Genomic DNA, 15,141 nt, shown 5'->3' with positions numbered 1-15,141 from the left:
AACTTAAAGATCTAATAAACTTGAACTTTTGGGTGAATCGTTGCTCAACCATATATTTCAAGCATGAACTCCGGTAACGGGCAAATTTGTACTTTTGTAATGGGCACCCCATGAGTCCATCACCCAGCTGTCAAAACTCCAAAAGACAAAAAGTATCAATTTCCCTCCTCCCCATGTATTTGTTTTTTTTCAAACTTGGGATGCTTTATTTTCAAATTCTCAATTATTATGTCTGCATATTGGAAACATCAACATCTGCTTGACAATGACATTTTTTTTTAAATAAATTAATAATATATCTGCTGACACTCTCCCTGTATTTTTTGTATCACCCACATTAGGTTGTTATTTTGAAATGGCTTTATTCTATTTACTCAATATCCACTCTTTAACCTGCTGCAACACTCAGCTCCAGTATAACTCACAGCACCAATATGGTTCCCTTCCCCCTCCTCCTCCTGCTCTTCGTCCTCCTCAACCCATTCGCCTCCGTTTCCGGTGTCGGAATAAACTACGGCACCCTCGGGAGCAATCTCCCTTCGCCCAAGAAGGTGGCTCAGCTCCTCCAATCCACCCTCTTCGACAAAGTCAAAATCTACGACTCTAACCCCGAAATCCTTGAGGCCTTCTCCAACACCGGCCTCGACCTCATCGTTGCCGTGGAAAACTCCCACGTCCCCAACATAAGTGCTGCCTCCTCCGCCGCAGATGAGTGGCTCACCACCCGCGTCCTCCCCTTCATCCCTGCCACCTCCGTCGTCGCAATCGTCATCGGCAACGAGTATTTGACGACGGACCCGGACCACACTGACCCGACCGCGCTCGTCCGGGCTATGCAAAACATGCACGCGGCCCTCAGGGACCGGGGGCTCGACCGTAAAATCAAGGTCACCACCCCACATAGCATGGCGGTGCTTGCCTCCTCATTTCCGCCCTCTACCTCCACCTTCGCCACCACCCTACTCCCGACCATGACCGATATCATCAACTTCTTGGCCAGCACCGGTGCACCCTTCATGGTCAATGCGTATCCCTACTTCGCGTATCGAGATAACCCTAAAACCATCGATCTCAGGTACGCGATGCTGGGAAACGCGACTGGAGTGCACGACCGCAAAGGAGTAGTGTACACCAACATGCTAGACGCGCAAGTTGATGCGATCCGATACGCAATCGCATCGCTAGGGTTTGGGAACCAGACAATCCCCGTTACGGTGTCGGAGTCGGGGTGGCCCTCGAAGGGTGACCCCACTGACACTGTAGCAACCCCGCAGAACGCCGAGACGTATAACACGAGGCTAATAGAACGGGCCAAGTCCAACAAGGGGACGCCCATGAGGCCCAATGAGGGTGTGGAGGTGTTTGTGTTTGCTCTGTTCAATGAGAACAAGAAAAATGGGGGTACGAGCGAGAGGAACTTTGGGCTTTTTAATGGGGATGGGTCGAAGGTGTACGATTTGGACCTGAGCTGCCAGTTTTGTAGTGGGGGAAAGTTTGGGCTGGGCCAGAAGGAGCCCGGAAACGGTGGAATGGGTCCGTCGGTATGGTGTTTGGCGAAGCCGCACGCGGACGAGCGCGTGATGCAGGAGGTGCTGGACTTCTGTTGTGGGGCGGGGGGAGTGGACTGCAGGGAGATTTACGAGAGCGGGAGCTGCTACGAGCCCAGCAAGGTTCACGCGCACGCATCGTACGCCATGAACGCGTACTACCACATGCACGGGAGGAACTATTGGAACTGCGACTTCAAGGGCACCGGCCTCGTGACCTTCACGGATCCAAGTAAGTATACAATTCCACGGGACCTCAGTTCCTCCATTAGAGGTATTATTTAGTATTGGTTCATTGGTTTTTAAGATTGTCAGCCGTGTTATGCATCACGGATCCACAATGATATTAGTCCAGGCCAATCCAATAAATTCGATAAAAATTTATTTGGTTTGGTTCAATTCCTATTTTCAAAAATTTTGATTTTTAATATTTTATTCAATTTTTGAGTTCGCATTATTTAGATTTTTTTAATCGATTAAATGTTCACCCTTAGGTTATGTAATGTAGGACTGTAGCCCCATGCTGCATCACTTAATTGAGCGGTGTCACAGGCTCACATGGTGTTAAGCATTTTTTTTAAAATTCTATATGCCACAATATTTTTTTAGTACACATTAAATTTGTGCAGACGGAGACCAAGTCAACAATTAGTACTAACCTTTTGACAATATTATTATTTATTTGCTAAAAAATTATTGAGGATATAATAATGAAAATAAAAACAATTTATTTTGTTTTAGTCTGCACAAATTTAATACAATTTTTTTATGAATAAATATTGGCTTGCTTTTATGACATTCAATGCAACAATGCAGGTTATGGGACATGCGGGTATCGTCGGCAGTGACTCAACTCGAGCAAGCCAGGCGAAAAAAGAGTAAAAGAGCCAACCCATTATTTCTATGTGTTAGTCGAAAGCTCAAAAGATCTCGGACATATTATTTCGAAAGAGATCGATGAATTAAGGACAGATCGAATTAATGTGATTATTATTGACAGCTCTTTTGTACCTTATGCCTTCTTTGCTTAATTAATTAATTAATTAATTAATTAATTATGCAGTCGCTGTTCTTAATCAGAGTCTAAGCAAATTTATAAATTAACTAAGATCTGTCGGCATCTAAAAGTATGTATGCGGTTTTGGTTTGGTCATAATCAATTGGAAGATTTTGGGTATACAAATGGCAATCGATGTTCTTGTCAAAAAAATTGGCTTGTCTTTACATGGGGAGAAGATAAAAGTGATTGGGCGCATGCAGAGATGCAGAAATAATAAGAAAAAACGAGACCTTATGAGAGGCTTGTCTCCGCAATCAAAGGCTTTTTGTTTGATTGAAAAGTTCTCGTTTGAAAAAACTTTCCAAGATGCCAATCATCATATATGCCAAAAATCATTTCAGAGTTGGTAAGCTTTGAAATTCTCATGTCCACACTAATCGTGAAGATCTGTTTGACCAAAGAGGCTCTGCATATATATATATATATATATATATATATATAAAATAATATAAAACACACACAAACAGAGGATATGAATGAAGATAATATTGCTCATCGTCTTACAGAATGCTAAACATAGTAAAATACAGAACTTGGAATAAGGTTCAATTAGGTTAAAAAGCAGTATTACAGCAGTCAAACTTGACTCTTCAAACTAATCAAGTACATCGAAATCGACTCAAGCTTGAATGGGAATGCTAAACGAGTCAGACTTGAATAGCACTGGATGGTTGAGTTCGCTTGGTACATTTAGAGGGCACAATCAGATAGATCATCAGTAACTATGTATACCTGAATATTTATACTACACTTGATATTTTGAATCATTAATACGAATTTGAGTTTTGCATTTCAGCATCATCCATGTCCTTGAGGAATTATAATTGCTTTCAGCAGATATTCCCTTAAAATTAGTAAAATGAGTCCACCACATATCAACAGTTCACTCTTAACAACACATTTTTGAATCTTCATTTATTGATATCGCATTTGTGTTCATCATTGTACCTGATCTGTGGAGACCAAAAATCAAAGAATTCCTCTGCCTTTCTTCATTCAAATCAGATAGTTGATCAATAAAGCAGGTTCGCCGTAGGCCAAGATCCTTCCTCACTGTCACTAACAAAGCTAAGCTAGCTTATTCATTGAGGTTAATGTCACAGTCTGATGACTTCCGAGTTTGTCTCCTCTTGGGGCTCCTCCCTATTTCATCTTCCTGATCATTATCATCTGAGGGTGAACCCTCCATTTTTGTTCTTTTTCTCTCTCTCTTTGAGTGATCTTCCTTCTCATCCATTATCGATAAAAGAGTCCGAAGGCGCCTAGAGCTAGCCTGACCGGTGGAAACAGACTCAGCAGTAGTAACATGGCAAAATTGACGCATGATTTGGAAGAAGTGTATGAAGAGAGCGACAACACAAGCCAGCCCACATATAAGAAAGAGGCCCCAGAAGCTCTGAAGGTGAAGTTGGCTTGATTCAATCTCCGTACTATCTAAACTGCAAGTGCTCCTGCTGAGCCACTTGTCATGGATCCGCTGAAGATCTCCATTCTCAGATAGCCCTAGAATTGCAGTTGACAAGTCAACAGCTAAAGGAGAGTCCCGTGGAAATGCCTTAAGTGAAATGAAAGAAAATGAAGAAAAGAGTCAGAACTCGTGTTTCCCATGCATAATCATTGGAGAAAGTATATGCCATAACATAAATCACCAACATTGTCCATGATTATTTTGGTTACCTAAAAGGAAAATCATACTTTCACCATGAAAACAATCAAATACAACATTTTAAAACATGGGACCCCAAAATTTCTGTGCATAGATGGTAATTTCTGGTGCAACAAAAATTTATTAGCAAAATAATATCCAACTACTTCCTCCTAGAGTGCTCTGAGATCATATGAAATTGAATCAATCCATGTGCTTTTTGATTGGAACAAGTCTGCTGTGCTTACAATATTGATTTATGAGTCTACAGAATTCTCCAAATACTGATTAATGTAATGGAAATTTTAGGATTTCATGAAATGAAAAGCAATCTGGAGTGAGGGTTCCATTTTATGTGGAATCCATTACAGAAGTTTTCCTTTTTGGCTGGTGCAGGTTCCATTTTCTGTAGAATTCATTCAATAAGGGTTTTTTGCTTTAATTTTTGGCCCTTCAACCACCATGGGAATCAAAATTTACCACCCCGAACTAAATTAGATATCAACCTAAAAATTTTCATAAAATTTCTTCCCAATAACAGACATAATTTCGCAAAAGACATAAATAGATGTTTACTATATTTGAGTGCATTTGCTACTACTGAATAAAAAATGAGATATCAGTTCAAAGATACTCACAAAACCCCAGCCACTTTTTGTGAATTCCTGACCAACAATCCTGAAATTACACTGGCTTGACAGGAAGAGCTCTATGTAGGGACGTTCATCCACCACAGCAGCAACACCCCCATTTTTAGGACCACGTTGCAGTGCTGAAGCATATGCTTCTGGTGAGCCAAGGGCAACAAGTCTAGATTTAGGTATTCCAAGCTCCTCTTCCAAGTAATGTTCAGCAAAAGAACCCACTTGGAATCCTATAGGCTCATCAATCGTTTTCAAGCTTTCAATTCCTTTGATAGGAGAAGACAGCTGTTGCACTGTGAGAATTGAAGTAAGGCTTGCAGTGTAACTTGAGTTAATTATCAGGACCACGAAAAGCCATATAAGAAGCACCAGACGACCAAGGGTGCTCATAGTGTTCTCTTCTGCAAAAGGAAGAGAGTACCAAACTCAATAAACAAGTCACCATATCCATAAAATATCCATACGAACTTGAAACTCACTTACTATGGGCAAAAAAGAGGGTCGAAAAGCTAAACCTGCAAGATAAGCAAACAAAGGATATATCAGATGCAAGTTATTCTGATTAAGGAAATTTTACTCCTGCTAAGGGAAGAAAAAAAGTACTAAATAATACTTCATATTTCGTAACTGTTTCATGTAGCATAAGCCATGTACGCATTCGTCTATTGGGTTCAAAACATATTGCTTCTCCAATGGAACAGACTGATTCTAAGATCAAATGCTGCATAACTTCTCCCCTTATGGGGCATAAATTCAGTTACCATTCAAGTTAATTTACCTTTAAAAAATCCCTAAGATACTAATGATGGAGTGTTTCAGCAACTAAAAACTCTTGGAAACTAGGGCCAATTAAGTTTCCCAATAAATTACAAAAATGTCACATTGCGATGAATTGTTTACCAGTGTAGAATGGATCGATTGGGGTGATTGATCCCCAGCAGGTCCCGATTTGGAATTATGCGACGTGGCCTTGGTCAAAGATAAAAATCGTCCTAGTTTCCCACAGACAACGCCAACTAACTAATATAGCCAAGATTAATAAGGCATCTTAACCAAGAGACCAAAATTAAGAAATCTCCATTAATCCCCAATATAAATATCCATAAATTAAATTATAACCTCCCATCATCAAAATAAGTGACCCATAAATACTAAATTTAATATAGGCAGGCCCCCCACTACTACAAAAGGGGCACTCTACGAAGAGATAGGGCATCTTATTCTCATCTATCCTTACTGTTGCAATAATCTTATCCTCCTACACTCACTAACTTAGTCATCGAAGCAATCCTCCAAAGTACACCCCGGGTCCTCCAAGCCTCTCTTGTTTGATTCTTTGCAAGTGGCCACGGTCAGAGATTAGTCCTCGTTATCCAGCCAATTTTTGGCGCAACACATATATTCTGCTTTATTTCTATTTAACCAAAAACCTTTAGATTCTAAACCTCTCTCTATAATCTAAGTTCTAACTTAGGTTCTACTTTACTCCTAGGTTCATTAATCAAGACAGTGTCATCTACAAACAACGTGCACCATGGGACCTAGGTTTGGATTGTCCTAGTAAGTTCATCAATTATTAGTGCAAAAAAAGATAAGGGCTCAAAGTAGATCCTTAGGTGTTTTTAACTACACCAATTTCTTCACACACCTCTCAACAAGTCCACAAAATAAAACAATCATCTCCCTTCTCTATCTGTTATGGTATTATGATTCTAACCATGTCAAAGCCACACAATTCATTAGTCTATAGTACAACAACAAACCAAGCCTTGAATCCCACTAGGTGGGATTGACTACATGAATCGTTTTCTAACAATTTACATGATCAAGGGAAATTTCCAAGGATATATTAAGAGCTATTAAATCCTTATTCACTATCTCATTCCAAGTTATTTTAGGTCTACCTCTACCCCCTACAATAATTGACTCACTCCTCAATGGAGCACTATTTGGCTATGTTGCACATGCCCAAACCATATAAGTCGCCCCTTCCTTATCTTATCTTCTACCATTGTTGTGCCTAACTCACCATGAATATTTTCATTTGTTTTTTAATATTATACCACTCTTCAACCTTAATATTCTCATTTCAGAAACTTCTACTTTTTGGATATATTGTTTTTTAGTTGTCCAACATTTTGATCCATATAGTATGGCTGGTCTTATAGCGATCCTATCAAGTTTTTCTTTCAATTTTGAGGGTATTCTACGATCAAACAACACGCCCAAAGCACTTCTCTATTTTACCCAACCTACTTTAACTCTATGTACTTACATCTTCTTTGCCTTCGACTTGCATAATAGATCCAAAGTATTGCAATTTACTAGTGTATCATTTATTTCTTGACCATCAATATTAATCTTTTCTCCAATATTCCTCCTATCAAACCTAAAATTACATTTCACATATTCTGTCTTATTTCTATTTAACCAAAAACCTCTAGATTCTAAATCTCCCTTTATGATTAAGTCCTAACTTAGATTCTACTTTACTCCTAGGTTCATTAATCAAGACAACGTCATCTACAAACAACGTGCACCATGGAACCAAGATTTGAATACTCCTAGTAGTTCATCAATATATAAGGGTTCAAAACAGATCCTTGATGTACATCTATTGTGATTGGTAATTCTCTAGATTCTCAATATGTAGTCCTAGTGCTATTCATTATTATATCATACATATTCTTAATGACATCTATTTACCTACTCCAACCTCCTTTCTTTTTCTAAAACATACCAAAGAACTTCCCTAGGCACCTTATCATGGTTTTCCCTAAATCAATAAAAACCATATACTAGTCCCTCTTCTTTCACTAAACTTTTTTATTAATCTTCTTCAAAGACATAACTTTTGTAGTCAACATCCCAAGCATAAAACCAAATTGATTTTCTAAGAATCTCGTTTCTAACTTAGTCTTTACTCAATTACCCTTTCCTGCAATTTCATTGTATAAATTATGAATTTAGTTGCACCATAGTTATTAGCTATTACAATTTTGAATATTTTCTCCATTTTTGAATATCGGTATTAAAGTGTTTTTTATCCATTCATCTTTCCTTAGTTTTATAATTGTGTTAAATAAATTAGTTAACCATATAACTTTGTTATCATCTTGACATTTCCAAACTTCAATTGAGATTTCATCTAGTCATATAGTTTTTTTTAATTTTTTTTAAAAAGTAATTTCATTAGTTCTAATTTTGCAATCTCAAATTTTTAGTCTTTTTCTCATTTTTCAATTTTGAGTTTAAGCCTTCTACTTGATTTTCATTAAAAAACTTATCAAAGCAATTTCATCATCTTTCTTTCATGTCTTTCTTCTTTAACCAAGAAGTCATCATCCTCATTTTTATACATTTTTACATTACCTAAGTCCTTGTTCTTTCTCTCTATAGCTTTATCAAGTTTAGATATGTCTCTTGCCCCTTCATTAGCATCTAGTCTAGCAAATAACTTATTATATGCTCTACATTTAGCTTCACTAATGGCCTTTTAATGCATTTTTTATTGCCTCTTTACACTTCTCAAAGTTCTTTATGTTTCTATATTTTTTCCATTATTATAACCAATTGTTTTGTTTTTGCAGTTTTCTAAACATCTTGATCCCACCACCAACTTTCCTTACTAGTCGAGAATCTTTCTCTAAATTCACCTATACTTGAAATCTTTTTAAAAGAGCTAGTTATCCTAGTCCACATAGCAACTGCGTGTACACTATCCCTGTCCAATCACCATCTTTGATCATTTTATCGTTGAATTTTATTATATTTTCTCACTTTAGGTTCAACCACCTAGTTCTCTTGCATTGATTTGTGTTACTCTTTCTATTCTATTCTTTGACAATATATCTAACACTTACTCTATGTTGTGTAGTCAAACTTTAACTTGAGATAAATTTACAATTCTTACAAGATAAACAATCTACCCTTAAGTTTAGAAAAAATGTATTTGACTTCTACTTTGTCCACTCTTGGAGGTGAGTGTGTGTGCATACAAAATTTTATCTATCCATGCCCTATTTAAGTCTGCTGTTGAGTTTTCAACTTCTTTACTATAGCAGAATGCTAAAGTACCAACTCGGTCACATTCTTTGCATGTGAGTGAATCATCCCATCCTTCAGCTTCAAATTTAGGACAAACAAATGACGATAAGAGAGCTGGGATATAAGAAGGTAATGGTACATGCGTAATGACAGTAAGTAACTCTAGCAAAGAGATAACAAGGAAAAAAGAAAAAGAGAGCAAGTTTCAGATTGCAATTCTATGCCAAGAAGGAGATATCAAACAACCTGCTCCATTGTTCAAAGTTATTGGAAGAAAACATAGAAACAAACAGAGAAAACTCTCTCATTATCATGCAGCATAGAAATATTCTATGTAATTTCTCGCTTTCAGCTTCTTATGTCTGTCCAGGGTCTATGAAGATCCAAGTGCCAAAAAGCTACACTGATTTCAGTTTGAAAATTTAGGAATTCAAAACCATATTCAGAAAATTTCTGATACATTTCACTAAAACATAAGGTCTTTATTTTACAGCAGGCATATATTAGTCATTCACCCAAGTAATATATTTGCTTTTTTCCCCCAACATGCCACCATTATATTGTTGAGAAATTTCACAAGGTGAAGGGCATCTATGTTGTGCCTCTAGCTTGATATCTAACTAGTGAATACAACCATGCCATTGTTTCATGTCAGAGCATCAAATCAAAGGGTGTCAGAATTTATAGCATGACCCTTTTCTTCCTTAAGATGGTTTTGTCCAAGATGTCTTAGATGCCCATCATGTAGGATTCTTATGTTGAACCAAATATAAGCATCTGAGATTCCAAAGCTCACATTCTTCGGAATCTCCAAATATGCCAAAAACCAAATGTCACCTTTCCCTATTAACTGGTTTCAATCAAACCTTGGAAACCAACAGTTCCAGCATGGTACCATATGAGTTATCTAGTTTATAATCCAGCATTAAAATATGTTATAAACTCACAATAGATGATCAACACAATAACATCAACAAGAATCTAACTTCAGAACTCACCATAAAATTGTTACAAGTTGTCTTTTAGGAGGACCCCTGAACTCATCATTTATCCTATGCTCTAGAATCCACACAATTAATCCAACCGCAAGGAAGGAACCAGCAATTACACACCACATAAGTGGAGTAAATGGCTGCAGAAAAGCCCAAGCACCTGTGTTTGACTCTTTAAATGGAGCCACTACAAGAAGTCCAGATGCAACATAAGGTTGTGTAAAATCCGCAATCTTCGTCCGGTTAGTGACAATGGCAATGTCACCAACAACGCCATCAAAGAACTGTAACACATATTGAAAAATAAATAAATATATAAATAAATATTAGCTAGCCAAGAGAAACTATCTTTGCATAAACTTGAAATTTCAAATTGTTAATGTAGTAGTACTCACACCAGTGGTGATTGAATTCACAAGCTCTGTGTAGCTAGGGTTTTGACGGCCATCTCCAAAAGGAATAAACTGATACGGAACTGCATACGGTAACGCGCTTACAGCAGCCGCAAATACATCTATGCAGAAACCCTTAAAGTTGTTGGTCCCTTGCACTCGATACACAAATTCTTTATAACTAACTCGAATAGGCACCCCAATTCTCAATAGCTTCCCATTGTTTGGGAAAACCCATCCACGAGGTTTTGATGTCATGTCTCCGGGCCAAACAACACTATATAGTTTTTGATTTGCACTTGAACGATTAGGTGGCTTTGCATAGAGTGTCTCAGGAGGCACTATTGACAAACCAGAATAGTTGGACCAATAACCAATTCTTCGAAATCCAGTCCCAATCACATTAATAATATCATATGCAGGAAGAATGCGAGACCTGTCTGAGTCAAATTTAAAAGGACCAGTTAAACCCACAAAATTAGTCTGCAATATGTTCTTCAGCAAGACTGCTCCTGCATCAAATATACTCATTGCTTCAAGGTGAAGATTACCTCCTTCCACAGAATTTATCCTAGAATCATTAGAAAACGAGATAGTCCCACCTTGATTAAAAAATGCATCAATGGCATGAGCAACCAACCAAACAGTATCATAAGCATTAAGCCCATAAGAATTTAACCCAAAAGAACCACCAGTCAGCTTGTTCCACCTAGAAAAGAAGGCCCTTTTTCTGTATGAATCTGGGGTGTGTTGACGCAAAACAAGAACTCCTTGCATTAAATCCATGCTCTCTGATGAAAGGTGGAAAGATGAATCTAACACAGATGAAAGCCAATCTGTAGCTATCCAAACATACCCATTACCCATCATTCCAAGATGGTTTGCCATAGCAAAAACCTTGAAACCCAAATTGGGATTTAATTGCAGAACAATGACTCGAGACTGCAATAATGCAACCTTAACCAGAACATCTTCAATGTCACCCTGACTAACTTCAGGTCCAGAGGGAATCCCAGACTTGTAGGATACTCGGCAACGCCTCTCCGCAAGTGCACCATCCAATGCTGCCACACCGTTCCGTCCAAAATCATCATCAATGAAAATTGCAATGACTTCCCTCCAACTATAATAATCAACAATCTCAGCAATAGCACTCATCTGGTACAAATCACTCTGTGTTGTCCTTACAAAAAAAGGAAACTGTAGAGAAGAAAGAGTGGGATCTGTTGCTGCAAATGACAACAGCGGAACTTGAAGTTCATTTGCAACATGAGAAATAACATGGGCAACTACGGAAGATTGTGGGCCTATAACGGCAACGACTTCGTTCTCCATGAATTGCATTGCTGCAATCAACAAACAATAGTTCTTTATGTACAGAGCATATTATTTATCTTTTTAGAACACAAATTTCATAAACAAGCATGCCAGGTCAGCAACTACTACTAAACTAGAGCAAGTGATGCAGAAAGGGCATACCTCCAACCATGCCAATAAACCCACTGCAATTGGAATTGCTCATCGTTACTTTGAGTTTAGTTCCGTGGAGAATGCTAGAATTAGAGTTCACATCTTTCACCGCTTCCTCAATTGCAATCTTGGCAACTTTTCCAATGGTAGAGTCAAATGAGAAAATAGCTCCAACATTCACAACCGCAGGTCTCGAGGAAACATTCTTTCTCAACCCATTTGAGCACGCCCCAAGGGATAGAAACAAAGACAAAAGAATCCAAATCACACTCATTTGATCTTTCCACGCCCAAAGAAAATTCGATTGGCTGTCGCCCTTGGACAGGATATGCAGAAATGATTCATGGGCTTGAGGAATTTCCCATCAAAACCTCCCAAGGGAAGCGTTGCTAAATACGAATGATCAGGTGTGTTACAATGGGAACTTCTGAATTATACAAGAATAGTAACATGAAAATGGAAGCATGATGCAGGAATCAAGATCCAATGGCTACATTCCTATCGAAACTGGAGAATATAGACAGCGGAAAAATACTTCACCAACTATTCGACTCAATCACTGACAGGTTTACACTAGGGGCCAAACATAGGCGTTTGGATTGACAACTCTCAAAACCAGAATCAGATTCTCTGTTCAGATCAAAACCCGAACCACACACAAACTATTTTATAATAAACATTCGTTTAGGGAAAAAAAAAAATTTGGTCGTCTTAGATACTTCATGGAAATAATTTTAAAAAATGATCGCAACATTCGATGGAAAAGAATCAAACAGAGAGTACTACCGGTAAGTACAGAACGCAGTGAACAATCAAAACCCTTCATAAACCCTTGACAAGAGCAATAAAAACGAAAATCAGCGTTTGCACGCTCGTATGTGGAAAACATGGCGATTCCAAATGAGAAACTGAAAACCCAGATGAGCTACTCACCTGACAACCCCGAACAATCGAAAATCCGACATGGAATTGAACAGGGAGAAAAGACGTTGGCCCAGTTTAAGTCTACTTGATAGTAACTTAAAAAGAAAGACAGATAAACCCAGCGTTTGGATCGTGTGGAAAACGCCAAAGGCGAACAGGAAGCATCTGCCAAGTGCGAAGAAAAGAACAAGATGACAGCCAATTTGATTTTCACGTGAGAGAAATGCAAGTGGGAATTTTATTTTACTTCGGGGAAGAGACAATTCCTAATCTGAAATTATTTTCCACTTTCCGATAGCTGATGTGACATGGTGACTGTACGTTACCCATTTTGGCATGAAAATTCCAGGTAACGCCTCCGATCATGTCCATCCAAGTATCCATGCAATGCATTCATGGGTGCGTGGGGTGGGAAGAAACCAGTGACTTTCATTGGCGAGCTACTGTTTTGTTTCCAACTCTCCCCTGAATTTCCAAAACAGAGGAAGAAAAGAAAAATAAGAATTTTATTTATTGTGTTTGGTTATTTTGAATTTAAAAAATATTAAAACATATATTAAATTAATGAATAAAATTTGAATACATACGATATCAGATTTTATTTTTTCTTAAATATTAATTATGCTAAAATTAATTTTTATTCTTGATGGTATTCAAACAAGGATAAAATAAAGTTATATTTTTTATTTTTAAGTTCAAATCTTTAATCCAAAAGGAAATATTCTATCAAAAAGCACGAAATAACGATTTCTTTTGTTCTAAAATTAAAATAAAAACATTATTTAAAAAATCAATGCACCCTTATTGTATATTTGGGATCATAGATTTCGATTTTTTGGATTTATATTTATGAAAATTTCAACAAAATATAATATAAAGTTATGTCAAACTTCTTCCAATTTTATATAAATTTAAAACTCAAAACTCAATTTCACTTAACCTTATCCTTAGAATGTTTTTTAAAATGGTCCAGTATTCTTACAAATAACAATTGAGATGTGTTTTTTTTTTTAAATCAAACATTAATTTCTACTTTTAACTAAAAGAAGCTTAGGCAATTTTCAATCTTTTTTTTCTTCAATCGTCTTTTGAAAATTACCCTTATCCAGCATTTGCAAACATGAATTCAAAATTTAAATTTAAATTTATATAAATTTAGACAAATCATATTATAAAGTTGCATTGATTTTCTGTGAAAAAAAAGTATATAAATATATCCTAATCCACTCTTGAAATTCATAGTACCTTAGTTTACAGTTGATCGTATAATTATAATATTTAAAAATCATTGGTATCAAATTAATTTATTGAATTATTTTTTATTTTGAATTTTTAAATAAATTATTATTTTTTTTAACTCTCCTAAAACTAATAAATTTAAATGTGTGGTGCACATAGGTAATGTGTGCCCACAAAAAAAATATAGAATTATCAATTTCTCTTTTCCTCCCCTTTGTTTCCTAAATTTTTTCCTCCTCCACTTCCGCCAAAAACAATGTTGCGTTCAGTTCACAAATACAATAATTATTGGAATGAATAAAAATATTTTTATATTCATCAATTATTTCCCCTTTACCACATGGACCCACCCAATATATTTTTAATAAAATAAATTTTTAGCATCGTGTTACATGTCACACGCCTATAATAGAACGGACCCACCTTGCTCAATTAGATAATGCAGTATAGAGATAACATTGCTCATGTCATCATGAATTCGTGATTCTAAATATTTTTGAAAATTTTAATAATTTTTTTAATAGAACAGGACTATTATTTAATTTTTTAAAAATATTTTTAAGTGCATAAAGCTATTTGTTGAATGGTAACTAGTCATGGGTATGCTTTATGATTTTCTATTTTTTTAAAATAAGAAAATTAAATAGTATAAGAATATTTTGAATAGTTGCAGATAGTTATATGAATCGTTTGAAATAATTATGAGTAGTTATAAGGATAAATTTGATATAATTATAAAAATATTTTAGAAGAGTTGTAAGTAGTTAAAGAAGTATTTTGAAATAATTATTAGTTGGTAGTAGAATAAATTTGACGTCAAATAGGGAATCCTTTTACGGGAGGAGAATTTCTTGTGGGGTGTGTATTTGCCAAGAACAACAAAACAAAGAGACATGCCATGTGGAACGCATGGGAGAGATGCTCTCCACGGCCGTACTATTCTAAACTTTCTCGTCGCTTGTAACTTCTAAGGTCCATCCAAAAGATGCTCAAGTCCAATGGGTCATGGAGGGAATTTATCTTCTTTTTTATTTTTGTTTAAATGTACTATTTAGTTATAAAATTTTACTTTATTTGTTATAATTATTTAAATATACTTATTATACTTTTAAATTATTGTAATTTAAGTATAAATCTAATGTAATTGCTGATACTAAAATTTAATTATCGAGCATTAATGA

At 36.4% G+C, this 15,141-nt stretch overlaps 2 protein-coding genes across 5 annotated transcripts; one reads left to right on the top strand and one right to left on the bottom strand.

Annotated features, from left to right (window-relative positions):
- Nucleotides 1-265: 265 nt before the first annotated feature.
- Nucleotides 266-2,655, top strand: LOC131162228 (glucan endo-1,3-beta-glucosidase 12-like). The gene is made up of 2 exons (XM_058118494.1): nt 266-1,779; nt 2,364-2,655. Exons 1-2 carry the CDS (start codon nt 435-437, stop codon nt 2,393-2,395), a joined length of 1,377 nt encoding a protein of 458 aa, XP_057974477.1. The 5' UTR covers nt 266-434; the 3' UTR covers nt 2,396-2,655.
- A 421-nt stretch (nt 2,656-3,076) lies between these two features.
- Nucleotides 3,077-12,934, bottom strand: LOC131162227 (glutamate receptor 3.3). Of its 4 annotated transcripts, XM_058118490.1 has the most exons (7): nt 12,731-12,921; nt 11,807-12,186; nt 10,331-11,673; nt 9,942-10,219; nt 5,380-5,411; nt 4,891-5,297; nt 3,077-4,162 (listed from the first exon to the last, which is right to left on the bottom strand). In XM_058118490.1, the coding sequence occupies exons 2-7, from the start codon at nt 12,069-12,071 to the stop codon at nt 3,686-3,688; spliced, it is 2,802 nt and encodes a 933-aa protein (XP_057974473.1). In that variant the 5' UTR covers nt 12,072-12,186; nt 12,731-12,921; the 3' UTR covers nt 3,077-3,685. The 4 variants fall into 4 exon arrangements, with proteins under 4 accessions (XP_057974473.1, XP_057974474.1, XP_057974475.1 ...); XM_058118491.1 differs by having other exon boundaries at nt 11,807-12,934; XM_058118492.1 differs by having other exon boundaries at nt 4,891-5,294; nt 11,807-12,787.
- Nucleotides 12,935-15,141: the final 2,207 nt, after the last annotated feature.

The sequence above is a fragment of the Malania oleifera genome, chromosome 8, assembly GCF_029873635.1.
Source record: "Malania oleifera isolate guangnan ecotype guangnan chromosome 8, ASM2987363v1, whole genome shotgun sequence".
In the NCBI taxonomy this organism is placed as follows: domain Eukaryota; kingdom Viridiplantae; phylum Streptophyta; class Magnoliopsida; order Santalales; family Ximeniaceae; genus Malania; species Malania oleifera.
The sequence above is the reverse complement of the archived record's forward strand: the minus strand, read 5'-3'. Positions and strand labels throughout refer to the sequence as shown.

Excerpts from the sequence above, each read along its gene's own strand:
- LOC131162228 (XM_058118494.1), top strand. The coding sequence starts at position 435 with ATGGTTCCCTTCCCCCTCCTCCTCCTGCTCTTCGTCCTCCTCAACCCA. Across the intron at positions 1,780-2,363 it reads CGTGACCTTCACGGATCCAA|GTTATGGGACATGCGGGTAT; the intron begins GTAAGTATACAA and ends GCAACAATGCAG.
- LOC131162227 (XM_058118491.1), bottom strand. The coding sequence starts at position 12,071 with ATGAGTGTGATTTGGATTCTTTTGTCTTTGTTTCTATCCCTTGGGGCG. Across the intron at positions 5,412-9,941 it reads CAACTTGTAACAATTTTATG|GTTTAGCTTTTCGACCCTCT; the intron begins GTGAGTTCTGAA and ends CTTATCTTGCAG. Across the intron at positions 4,163-4,890 it reads CAAAAAGTGGCTGGGGTTTT|GCATTTCCACGGGACTCTCC; the intron begins GTGAGTATCTTT and ends ATTTCACTTAAG.